Source organism: Aythya marila, assembly GCF_965140915.1.
Source record: "Aythya marila genome assembly, chromosome: 7".
Lineage (NCBI taxonomy): Eukaryota > Metazoa > Chordata > Aves > Anseriformes > Anatidae > Aythya > Aythya marila.
Window position 1 is genome coordinate 11,373,952 of NC_139048.1, and position 13,374 is coordinate 11,387,325.

The following is a 13,374-nucleotide window of genomic DNA, read 5'->3' on the forward strand; positions in this document are numbered from 1 at the left end:
AAGAAGGGTTTAAACATTGGAATTGGACATGTCTCCAAAAGATACAGTCTAGCTCAGCCATCAGTTGTTGGCTTGAATAATTCTCTCTCTTGCTTGAGTTAGCAGCTAAGATTCTGCAGCATCGCTTTGGAGAACAGACTGGTGATACTAATAGTTCTTTCTGGCCGTGCAGATTCCTTTAAGTATCTGCTGGTAAAATTGTGTGTTCTTCCACGTTTATCATATGGATTGAGTGCACTGGAGACATCACGCTAATACAATTGCTTGTAAACTTCCACATAACCAGAACACCATTAGTTTTAATGCCAAATAATGAGACACGATGGACACCATGGCTCAGTCATGTCTGCAGCCATGCTATGTAGGTGTTAAAATGAAGCTGAGGCTGCAAGGGATTCATGTTTGGCAGAAAGCTCTGGCTCTGAAAATGAATCTCTTGAGAGCAGATGAGAGAGGTGATGGTAAATCTTGATTAGCATGACCCTTCAAGTGGTATTTTATCAGAATTGGTGGGTCATTCAGATTCTCAATACTTCATATGTGTAACCTTGCTTTCAAGGTCAGATATTAGATGAGTAACTGTTTCTTTGTTGTCCTGGATGATATAGAGATTACTGTGAAAATATGGTGAATTCAGTGAGTTTGCAGGTAGCATTTACATGCTGGCCCTGGGGAGCACAGAGCTCATTGGAAATGAGTAGGGATGGGGACTGCTTTCTTTAATACAAGTTTGCATTTTCTAGCAACATCTGGTTGATGCCATGCTTTGTTACCCATCAGGCTCAACAGCCAAATAAACATAATTCAGCCAGAATTCATAAGACCCAGATTTTCAGCTGGGAAAATCTCAGTGAAAATTCACTGCTGGTAAATGAAACATGGTTCACAGTGAAGTTTTATTAAAGTGCATCTCCCAAGCTCACCCAGATACAGTACTTTATGAAATTGCTAAGAACTTGTTGTGTTTGTTCTGAAAATGTGAGTTTATGTCAGAGGATTTCAACTTCATGCTTTGGTCAATTCCAAATACACAAACAGTTCTGTAGGTTGGAATCCCATAGCACAGGTGATTATGTCAATACGCATCAAATTTGTTTGATGCCTAAAAAAATTTTTGCCTTCAAATTTGAATTGCCTTCAAATCTCATATTTTAGTTACTTGTTTTGGAGTTTTAAAGCACTTTTAGACTGATACACAAAAATACAAAACCAAAGACTTCTGGTAAGTTAGGAAAACGAATGCTCAGTTAGCGTTGTTTGGTTTAGTTCCATAAAAGTGAGTGAAGGTCTCATGTTTTACAGTGCTTGAGACTCACATGATCCCTTTAGGGGAAATGTCTGAAGGATGAGCCACTACAATTTTTCCATAGTTTTTCAGTGGAGATTTGCAAAATTTACCTATGAAACGATGGGAAGATTGTTCTTTGCAGTAAGTTTCTGTTTGAGATACCTCTCTCCATTGGGAGAACTATTAAAGCAGTTCACTAGCTACTGAATCATTTCTTTACAGTCAAGTTATATTTTTTATATATTAACTTATAACTTACATGTATTTTATATATGCATATTCTCTCTCTCTATAATATATATATATTTATAAATATGTATAATTTATAAGTTAATATTGTCTTCCTTGATATTAATACTGTGGCTCAAAGTGTAGTATTTTGGTTCAGAGACTTGTAAAGTAACTAGAAATTGATGAATAATGCAAGGAAGGGAATCAGTGGCATCTGTTGAAATGTTTTGTAAGAGTTCAGTGAAATATTCAAAGCTGGTTTTGAAGCCCATGAAATGTAGAAATCTTATTACAGAACCATTGTTCCGTACAATCCAACATTTCCAAGAGCAACCTTCTTGTTCCAGAGGAAAGAGTAAAGTTCACACTGTAGGCCATTATGGAAAATAATATTTATAAAATAAATTGGAAACTATTGTTCACTGTCTCTTACAATACAAAGTGCATTTCATTCAAAGGAAATTGTCAGGAGACAAACTTAAAATAAGCAAAAAGAGGTGATTCTTCATGAAGTGTGTTAGACTGTGAAAAACCTTATATGCCACAATATTTTGTGAGCCCAGGATTGCTGGAGTTTGAGACCATATTTTGAGGATCTGTTGAATATACAAAGTGTTAGGATATTTCTTTTCCAAGTATCTGTTAAAGACCTGTTTCTAAGAAAAGACAGTGGTGAAATTAAACTTCATTCTAACTTAATTCAGTTATTCCTCTGTAATCTGCAAATAAACTTCACCTTTCTTGAATCAAAATTATGCCCACTAACACTGGCTTTTCCAACTTTGGGACTCTGTCTTTTTTCACGCAAAGAGTTTGTGTTAGGACAGATGTACTCTGGTTTGAATGGTCCCTTATGGCTTATGAGGTTTAAAAAGCTGCCATGTGTTCAGCTAGACTCTGTCTAATTTCCCTGACTTTTAAGATATTGAATTTTGGTTTTATTCACTTTAGTGTGAGGGTGGTTGCCTTTGTAATCCGTCTGAGATAAGTAAATGTACACAGAATTCTAACTCCTAGCTCTTTGATGTGCTGCTCGGTGTATGAAAAACAAAAGTATTAGAAATAATATAGGAAAATAATCTAATTTCCACCATTCTGAATAATGGAAACCTTTATAAAGTACCTATTATAGGGGAAACTTGTCCTTACACATACCTGCACTTGTAATTTCCCAGTATTATTCTAGTTACTGACAGCCCCAGTAATTTTTATATTGTGTAAATGCAGTAGATACAGTAAATTCAGTAGATGAAATTTACTCTAAATAGCGTAGAAATCTGACTGCAAGAGAACATGTGTTGGAGACACAATATGTGGGCCAACCAGGGGAGAATAAAACTGGGCTTGAAAAAATATGGAAGGGGACAGAGCTCTTATAGGTATGAACCGGCTCATGGTTAGATGATGATACAATACCGATGCTAATTCTATACAATACAGAATGGAAGGACAAAGAAAGATGCATGACAGAATGTGTCTAGAACCACACAAAAATCACAGAAGTGAAGATGTTAAGAGCTTCCTGCTTTAGAGAGATTTCCAAGAGCTGAAGTAAAGAAAAACGTAGAGTTCTTTTTCTCTTCCCTAGTACACAGTTTCCCTTCTAGAAGTGATGTTTCAGTCTTGATCAGTAAAGTCAAATAAAATGCCTGTTATTCTTCATGGAACATTTAGGAAAAAAAACATCATTTTTTCTCAACATGTATTTGGGAATTAAAACACTTTGTATAGTGCAAATTCACAAACTAAAGTAAATAAACCAATCAAGTTTGACTCATTTCTCTTAAACATTTTACTTTTATTAAGAATTTATGTTTTTTTCTTCCTCTTCACAAAATCCTTTTTTTTTTTTTTTTAAAAATAACTACAAACATATATGAGAATTTTTTTTTCTGCGTTGTTTTCATCACATTATAGGAAAATTGTTGCCAGTTTACAAATTATGTTTTCTGAGTTTAAAAATAACTGTATATTAGACTGTTTTTATTTGCCTCAAAATGAAAATTATATCCATGAATATGGGCCCAAATGCAATATATATATATATATTTATATATAAATAAATTACTCAATCTAAAACTAGTGATGGACAGATTAGGAAATTAGAAGGGAATGCCAAGATTACATGGTAACTCTAACCTGCTGTTACTCATGTATCTCAAAGAATGTAAAGGTGAAGCTTACACTGTGACTGTGAAATACATGAGCAGCTCTTATGCTTCTCACACAATTTGGGAAACAATTAACAGAAGTGTGTGAGTAGCATACAGGTATTGTTGGATAATGATCAGGAAAGAAGTTGAGATTCCCAGTGTCAATTTTCCCTGTTCCAGAAGGAGAATAGTGTTGCAAGAAGATTCTTTCTATAGCTAGGGCACTGGCTTGCATTTCAGATGGTTTATTTAAATCCCTGTTCAGCATCAAAAGGTATTTGTCACCTTGGGACAGACTTTAATTTTCTTTTGTATTTCAACTTTCCCATCTGAAAGAGATAGCTGGTAGATTTCTAATTCATAGTATATTAGGATTTAAAAAAAAAAAAAGAACAAAGAAAAAAAAGTCAATGACTGTTAAGTTTCCAGGAATTGCACAGAAAAATAAACACAAAATAGAAGAAAAAGCAGAAGAGAATTATCCCCTGATGAAGAAGGGTCAAATCTGAGAGATCAATACCAGATTTGTACTTCATAACGGTTTTGTCTTAGTGAAAACAGAAATGCCAGATCACTACTTGGCCCTGAGATGAGAACATACATTGTAATAAGTTCTTTTTCTATTTGTGGTTGAAAAAAGAGTGTAGCAGAGAACATTATCTAATTTCAGTCTCATAATGAAAATTGTCATCAAACAGCAGTGCTTGCCAAAGAAAATAAAATGTCATCTCTGAAGGGATTGCATGTAGAAACCTGTCAGAAATCGTCCCAGGAGAGAATGAGCTTTTATAACAACAACAAAATATGATCTTGGGTTTAAAAAATAACCATATGAGCACTATAATTGCTAAATGGGGAAAAAAATAATCCCAGCTGTGTCATATCTAGTACATGACAAAAAAGCTACTCTACAAACATTTTTTTTTTTTTTCTGGTACAACTAAATAAACTCAGTCTAAAACGAATGATAGTGAAAGTGAATAAAACGTCTGAAAAAAAAATCCTCAATGCAAAGGATCTTTTTCCCTTTTGTTGGAGGTGTTGCATAAATCAGGGAATTTCCCTTTCGCTAAAGATACGTTAACACTGCTTGCACTGCTGAGTAAAGGCTGAGATTGGTGATGAACTAATGGCAAAGGAAGAAAAGCTTCTAAAGCCGGGTTATTAAAGTGTCTCATCAAAGACAACACGAGCTTTGGGCATGAGTTCCCAGGGAGCAGATATATTCCTCTGAGAGCTATATCTTTTTCTCACATGCTTTCCTCAGCTCACTGGGCACTGGCTTCTATTTTGAGAAGAAAACCCTGACATAGTCGAATTGCTGTAACTGGGTCCTCCCTTTGAAACATTTGTATTACTTGTATGTCTCTCCTTTTTGCCTTACTCAGTTCTCCTGTTCAGGGCACACAGTAAGAAAAAGCAGGGTTCCCTTGGTGCTGTGCAATATCACACTTTCTGTTCTGTCAGGGGAATCACCGGATGCACCAGGTGAACAACCCCTCCAAATATTTGTGCTGAAAGAGACAGAGGGAAGCTGTGGCATTGGGGATGTTCAACCACCTGGCACCGCAGTGAGATTGCATGATGAAGGAGGATGCTATACAAACACAGATAAAGCTTCTGCAGGCTATGATAAATTCATTCAGGATACTGTTACTATCAACAGCAAATTCAGGAAGGTGATAATTTTCTGAAAGCTGTGCTCAGAGAAACTAGAGAGGGAGTAGGGTGAAGACAAGATTTACTGTGATGATTTCAGCTGACTGAATATTAGTGTCCCCGGCAATCTTGCATGCTACATGTGCCTCATCTGGAAGCACAGAGGTGTTTGCTGATTTTTTTTTGGATTGCTTCCCTGTTAATAAATTAAATGAAATTTTACTGTGCGATGACTTGAACTTTTTTAAAAATGAAATTGCTAAATACTGTACAGACATTACTTGTCATGGAAGAAACTGCTTTGACATAAAAAGGAAAATATTTATATTGGTGAGATAGATTGTCAGCTACTTGCTGTTCTTATGTTAGTTTGTATTTCTTGTGCAATTATGAAAACAGGTCTAGAAATGAATTTTGGATGTGAAAGGGAAAAATACATTTTGTAATGGTAATGCTCTTGATCAGGCAACCTCAGAACACTTTTCAAAAGTCACTGTTACATGTCCTAAAAGATTAATTTTCAAAAATGACTTTTTCTCAGTTATTGTTAGGGTCAGTGAGCTGTAAAGTTTCAAATAAAAATCTATCTGTACTTAAATAAAAGTGAGAGACTCACCACTGGAGTTTTACATGTATTAGGGTATGCAATTCTATCCACAAAGCTAAACTGTCCTTCCTTTGCCTAATCTGGTTATCTTCTATTCTCTCTCCTTTCTTCCCTGTCTCTTCTTTGACAGTGTTCAAGAAAAAAGGAGATGAGAACAAAGACGTGAATATCCAGCTTCTGTATTTTAAAGTAGATTTCAACATATACTGTTTACCAAACTGCTGTAACAAATGTAATTAGTTTTTCCATGTCCTTCCAAGGTTTTACATTAGGGAAATTGAAGAATGTAGGGATTTCCAGTGACAATATAATGCATAATAGGGATTCCCAATGGCAATATAATGCATAATAGGAAGTAGATCTTAAATTTTCTTAAATCAGAGTCTCATAATTTTTAAAATACATTCAAATCATTTTTTATTTTATTTTTTTTTTTCTGGTCCACTCAAAGCTTTAAAATCATCTTCTTTGCTCAGTGATTCTCTTAGGTATATGTTCTCCTTTTTTCTCTGCCAGTCCTCTGCCACTGCTTGTTCCAAAAAAAAAAAAAAAAAAATCAATCAAGGATGGCACATAATGATTCAGGTTGTTTGCATTTTTTGCAAAACCTCTGAAGTGGTGTCCTGAAATGACAGTTCACAGTTTTCCTTGCCCAAAAAGAGGATTGTCCATGTCTGTCAAGCAAGCGATGGAGGGGAAATGGAATGAACCTACGGGACAAGCATAGGGCTGACTGCCTCTTATTGCTTCTATGCGAAAATTTTGAAGTAAAATAAAGCAAAAGAAAAACAGAACCTGGGTGGTCACCCACTCTACTGTCTTTCTGAGAATAACCTGATGGCAGGATTTATGGAGAGCAGCTGTTTGTAAGTGCTCTGTAAAAGTACAATTTGTATATTGTTCCACAAAGACATATCAATGTATTTTGAATACTCGTACATGCTTTTATTTATTTTTTTTTCCCTGACCTTTCTCAGTCTTATTTGGTATTTATTGTGGAAAGATTTTCTGATGTGATTGATGTATTTGGTTATCGTTTGTGTAACCAGGCTAGAAGATGGTGTCACATTGTTTGCAGGATCAAAGTGAGAGTTGCAGGTTTCCATGGTACAAGTTACCTGTGCTATTTAAATTCAGTCAGTCCTGCATGCAAAATCTGGATATGTTAGAGCACTTCTTTCGTTCCACATTGAAAACCTTCTCTAAAGATGGTTACTGGTAACTGTAAAGAGATTGACCTTCCAACATGATATCAAGGAAGGCAAGTCTGTATATATGTTGTCAGAGCCAGGGTAGGTTATAGCATATCATCTGTGTTATGCTATACATCTAGTCTGTACCACAAGTTTAACAATGTTAAAGACAGTTGTCCTATGCTACATGATTACTAGAGAGTATCACAAAGAGTTAGATAGCAAGTTTTCAGTTATGGCAGGTAGCTGGGTGTGCCCACATAGTGATCCCTAAGGTAACAACATTTGCATCCCATGCTGCACACCTTGGTATTGTTTCTGCCGTAAAAGTCACCACAGACACTTTTCAGCTCTCCCAGACATGTCCCTCAGAGACTGGGAGAAGAAAAAAAACCCAGGTCACTGTCTCAGAAGTGATGCAGGCTTCTTCAGATTAATTTCTCTATTATCTGTCTTTTACTGAGATTCATGACTGTTTGTTTTTGTCCCCAGTTATTCAGTTCAGTGGAGTTTGGCAGAAGATGGCTGCTTCTTCACGAGGGAGTCGCACCAAACAGGTTCTACTGGTAAGAGCAAAAACCTTTCTCTCATTTCCCAGACACAGCTTCCCAATATGTACAGAGACCTTGCAAAGGGCGTTTGAAGGCAGTGTGGCTGAGTACAGTCTGCAGTCCTGTCAGTATCTAGTTATTAACTTTGAACTGGTATGAAAGGGGCATTATTCCTCCTGTTCTGTGTTTATACAGCACTTGAAAGTGGGGTCTTTGATCTAAGGATGATGAACAACCGAAATATCCTGTGTAACAGTCTGAAGAAAGCATTGGTTTGGGAGGGGAGAGTTTTGCAATTTTCTGTGAACGTTTTGAGTTTAAGCCTAAAATTCAGCATAAGCTTGCTTGCACTCAGAGTGCAAGTCTTGGAGTCTCTGAAGACACTAACATTTCTAGCATGGGTAACAGTGGGCATCCTCAACTCCAGTGGCTGTTGTGCTTCTAACTGCTGTTAGACCAAGTCCAGTCCCTGAGCATAAGTTAATGGCCATTGAACTAAGCACACACACTTCCTCAGTGTGAGCTTAAATCACTGTGCAGTATTGCTTCTAAGCTGTCAACCCAAAATTTCCATTCAGATTTCAAGCTCTGTGGATCAGCTGTATTGCACATATTCTTTTACAGAATCTTTGAATGTCAGTCAGTTACATCAGTGGTGAAATGTTTGGAAGTTTGCTGCCAAAGTGACTTTAAAGAAGTGTAATATCTCTTTGTCACCGATGCAAGCTTAAATTTTTGCTGCATAAACTTATACTATACAATTAGAATCTAATCATCTCTCAGTTTTAATACATCAGTTGTCCGTAATGGATGTTTTAACTTCAGATTTCAACATTTGTGTGGTCACAACCACACAACAAGATATGAAAAATCATCCCTGGATGTAGGACCAAACTTTCCTCTAGTCTGCAGTTTTTCAGCAAATTTCTTTGTATTTTGATTCAATTTTCTCTATCACAGACCTACCTAGGGATCCTGGTGTACTGGTAACTCTACTCATATTTCTGACTGTAGGCAGAACTCCCTGCATTTGCTTTCCATAGCGGTGATCTGCATACACGGTGTAAGTCTCTGTAACCACAGTTTCCATAAAGTGCTTATTTGAATACCCCCAACACATACACATGCATCCCTACACCCTGCTATGAAACAGCAATTAGTATAACTACTACTTCTGTGGAAAAGAAAGTTGAGGAATGAAGGAGATGCTGTTCTGCTTTCCTACAGGTATGGTTGTGATAGTCTAAATAAAAAAATGTTTATTTATTAGTATTTGGGATTACTCCTCTTTTTGCTTAAAATGCATGTCAATCTGCAAGAGTTCTCATCAGCTGTATATGGAGGCAGAAGTCTACCTCTGAGCTACCTCTACAAGATGTTGGCTCTTGTCCTGTGAATCTGGACTTTAAAAGAGAAGCTTTAGATCCAACAGTCATTTTGAAATCAGGAGTTGCTGAAACAGGTGATTAAAATTAGATCCTCCTGGTGGCTTCTAACTCTAAGCTTGTGCCAGTTCCATAGGTTTTGAATACAGCAAGATTCAAGAGAGGTTCAGTCAAATATTTTCTTTTAATTTCTGAAAGAAGTAAGAGCTCTAGGTCAAATTTACTTCAAAAATGAATTAATATTTGGTTTGCAAAGGATATAGACCACAGATTTTGTTTGCTGCTCCTGATTTTTAATTCTTTCTCATAACCTGTGTTATCTGAAACTTTCACAAACTGAATTCCATTTTAAACTTAAACTTGTTTTTGTGTGTTTGTGTAGACACAGATCTATTACTCCTACTTCTTTTCCATGGGGGTCTTAGCTGGGTTTAATAGTGTCAGATACACACGCACACTTACATCTTTTTCATGTTTCTGGGCTAATAAAAGTGGAAAGCCCTTCAAACTGGGGACTCCAGTTTTGGGGACATCCAACAAAATTGTACTGACTGAAGAAGGTCGTAGAGGTGTAATGAAGGTTCCTGTTCCTGTATCCCTGAGTCCTGTACTTCACTTCAAACCTTTTGAAGTTTCTCGTCATTAGTTATAGTAGTGGTTTATTGTAAATTGAGCTGATGGATGCCTACAATAAGAATAATGATGAAAATGATCATTTTTCCTTTCTGTAGAGTTCAGACTTTGAAGGCCTCTTAGAACCTTACAAATAAGAGAACTAGGCCTTGGAGCTTCAAAGGCAAAGAGTAAGATGAAAAGATGAAAAGAGGTTCCAACCACCCATCTAATTCCCTACAGCCATAAACAAAACATGAAACTGCAAGCCTGTATTTTCACCTTGAAGAAAATGTCCCTTGCATAATATAACCTCAGTGTAAAGTAGTGTTTCTGTTATCAAAATTAAAAATAATACAGCTTGTGGAGACAGTGTTAAATCTCATTCTGGTTTATTTATTGTGGTCACCACAATAAAAACAAACAAACAAACAAACATACAAACCCACTCAGCTTCAATTATATGGCCACTGTCAGAACATGTATACCACAGGGAGCAACACTGGGCTTTTCTGTGCAGCCAAGTACCTGTGGACAAAGGAAGCACTGAAGTGCTGAATCAGAAGAGCAACCCTTTGCCCTCAGAGCATGGCCACTGCTGACTTCCCTTGCAAGGAAAACAAAGGGAGACAGGGACATAAGAGAGTGCAAATCAAAAGTTAAAATCCAGACTTCTACAGCAACATCTGTATAGCCAGTGCTGGTGTACAAGTTGGGTCAAGCCTGACTTTCTGCCCTGGGTTATTTGTTTTTTAAAAAAATAAATTATTATACATTTGGGTTTGGGAATGAATTTGCAGAGTCTAATCAAACAAGTCAGAATGCTGACTTCCAGTTACTCTTGAGGGCAGAAATGAATAGTAAAGGACAATGTCCTGAAGTCACCGATTTCCAAGGAAATTACTTTGTGGGGATTCTCTCTCCAGTTCCTGATACTTTCTCTAGATCATACAGATTTGAAGGGATCCACCAGAAAACAACTGTATTGTGAAGAGAGTAAGGGCTATATATTCTTTGTGGGGAATGAAGGCTACATTCCAATATCTAAGGAGCGCTGAGTGGTTACTTTAACACAGAATGGTTCCAGGCCTGTCTAAATTGGGACATCACTAAGATCAGGAAGACATGAAGCAAAGGCTTTGGCATCAGGCTTTTGAGACTGCATTTACTTAATGTTGCTTCTTTTAACAGAGAAGGAACATCTTTAAAGGCTTCTAAAAGGATTTGAATGATTGATGAAAGCAAAGATTCATTTTCTGATTTCTCACTGATATTTAAATTGACATTTTACTCTGTTATGTTGGTTTTGTAATTAGTTTGTGGGTCACTCCAAGTCTTGTGAATAAACATCATTGGGCTTACTAGTTTTAGTTTTGAAAAGGCTCTGCCTGAAAATGCTGTCAGAGAAACTATAATGCAGCTGCATTTCTTATATCTTCATGCATTAATGCATTACTGATACATTTCTTATATCTGTTTGCAAGATAATTTTATTTTTTATTCACTTATTTTTGGTTGGTTTGTGAAAGATCCCCTCCTACTACCATCTTAGAGAAATTTAAGAACATTAAGACAATCTGTTGATGCCTTCTATATAACTCTGAGAAAACACTTTGTATAGAGACAACTCAGCTCCTTGTAGCTCACAGGTATTTTGTCTTCTTGCATCAGCTATTTCATGAAATGGTCATTAACATGAAAACAAGATCTTTGTTTCTTCAGAGCTTACCTGTTACCCTCTTTTCATTCTTCTATTTTCATCTGTAAGCGATACTCTGACATCCACACTTGTGATGGAAGAGATTGTAATATCACTGTGGAGGAACATATTGGGGTAGGGATGGAGGGAATGAGCAGAAAAACTCAAACCTATAAATGAGGTGACTGGAATTTTCTCAACTGAAAATGAAAAAGCAGAGGGGGAGGGAAGAAAAAGATATCTCTGATTCTCTACCTCATTAAAAGGTTGTAAGGACACATTTGTTCATGTATATGTGTTGGGCAGGCTTTAGTGAAAAGTAAAACTATCATCTTTAATAATTGCTGTAATTAGGGTATCTTATCACATAGCTGTTTGCATAATCTAGATACATGGAAGTGATATATTGAGGAAAGCGTAGTGCATTCAAACCTATGTACCTGATGGGAACATAAAAGGATCTACGATGCATACACCCTCAAGGCACTGCGGTTCTGCACTGTGTCAACATTTTTTATGTTTTTTATTATTTCTCTGGCAGGTTCTTGATATTTTGCTGTTAAATGTACTGTGACAGAAAAATGCATTAAAGTTAGAAAGGTGCTTAGTAATTCTGGAACTGTACTGTACGAAAATACCCTAATTGCTAGGAAGGAGTATTCTAAGCAATATTAGTTCAGCAGGGTAATACAGAAAAAACAAGTTGATGTACATGACTTATTGTTGATAGCATAGCTTTTCCTAATGTGGTCAGCATTAGGGTAAGAGAATGTAGTAGATAATAGTTAGTAAAGGTGGATAAATGCTTTATCTAAATGTTTCTCAGTTTATTTTTGTTGTACATGATGATTTTCAGCATACATTCCTGGAATTTTGCTGGCAAAGACTCTGGTTTGTAGTGAATGCAAATGTGAAGGCAATTGCCAAATCAATCATATTGGGAATTGCTTTTTTTTTTTTTTCCTGCTTTAAGTGGTCCAGTCAAGCAGTCAAAGCTCAGCAGCGATACCTTGTGACTAGCAAATCCAAACATTCAGGACCAAGGGTTGAAAAAAAACCACAACCTAGTCAATGTGCATACAGTTTGCAATGGCCAAAATATTCAAGCAAAAATTGATCATTAAAAACTAGATTTTTTTTTTCTGTTCATCTCATCAAGTCATACATTCAGCTAGAAATTATTTTATGAAGGTTAGTAAGTCAAGATATCACAATTAGATTTGGCATTAAAATAAATAATAATAATAATAGAAGTTTAAAATCTCATTAAAATGTATTCTTTTATTAAAATGGGAAATTTTCTGAAAAGATTCTCAACTAATTCTGATCATAACCTACATCTGAAAAAAAAAGTCAAGGAAAAAAAGTCAAATAATAAAATTGTCTTAAAAACAAGCATACGGTGAACAATGGAAAAAACCCAGGTAGCAAATTATATCAAGTTATAATCATTAGGTGCATCAGTGTTATTAATTTCTTTACTTATTTGGTTATTTCACACAGACAATTAAGTAGAAGAAATACAAAAGAAATATCCCATACTTTAAGAAGCTGACTGTCTTAGTCAGAGAAAAATTACAGCTCAGGGCTTTCATGCACTACATGGCCATAACAGATTAGAAATAAAAATGTCATAATGCATCTGATTTTTGATAGGGTCAGGTGTCCATGATATTAACGGTCCCCTAACGATGTTACTGTAGATATGTCAGTTTGGGAAAAGAAGTTGCTATGTCTCCACTCTGACTGTCTTGTGTTTTTCCGAGAATGAGAAGGAGAAGAAAATGGATGCAAAGTTTATAAAAAACAAACAAAACAGGCCAACTAACTTTTCCCCTCAAACAATACAAAGATAGGCATACACACTGTAAGAGAGAAAAAGATAAACTGGTAAGCAGCTGGGAGGAGAGATGAGTAGATAGGGCTATATTTGTGTTTCTTTTATGAGCAATGGCAAGGAAAGATAATCTTTAGAGAAGAATTATATAGTATATTT

At 36.1% G+C, this 13,374-nt stretch overlaps 1 protein-coding gene across 3 annotated transcripts in view; it reads left to right on the forward strand.

The window, feature by feature from the left end:
* Positions 1 to 13,374, forward strand: part of SORCS1 (sortilin related VPS10 domain containing receptor 1) — a 286,519-nt gene that overhangs the window by 182,943 nt on the left and 90,202 nt on the right. For all 3 annotated transcript variants that reach the window (XM_082765411.1, XM_082765413.1, XM_082765412.1), the window contains exon 5: positions 7,624 to 7,697. In XM_082765411.1, coding sequence (XP_082621537.1) covers positions 7,624 to 7,697 — 74 coding nt within the window. The remainder of the gene's footprint in view (positions 1 to 7,623; positions 7,698 to 13,374) is intronic.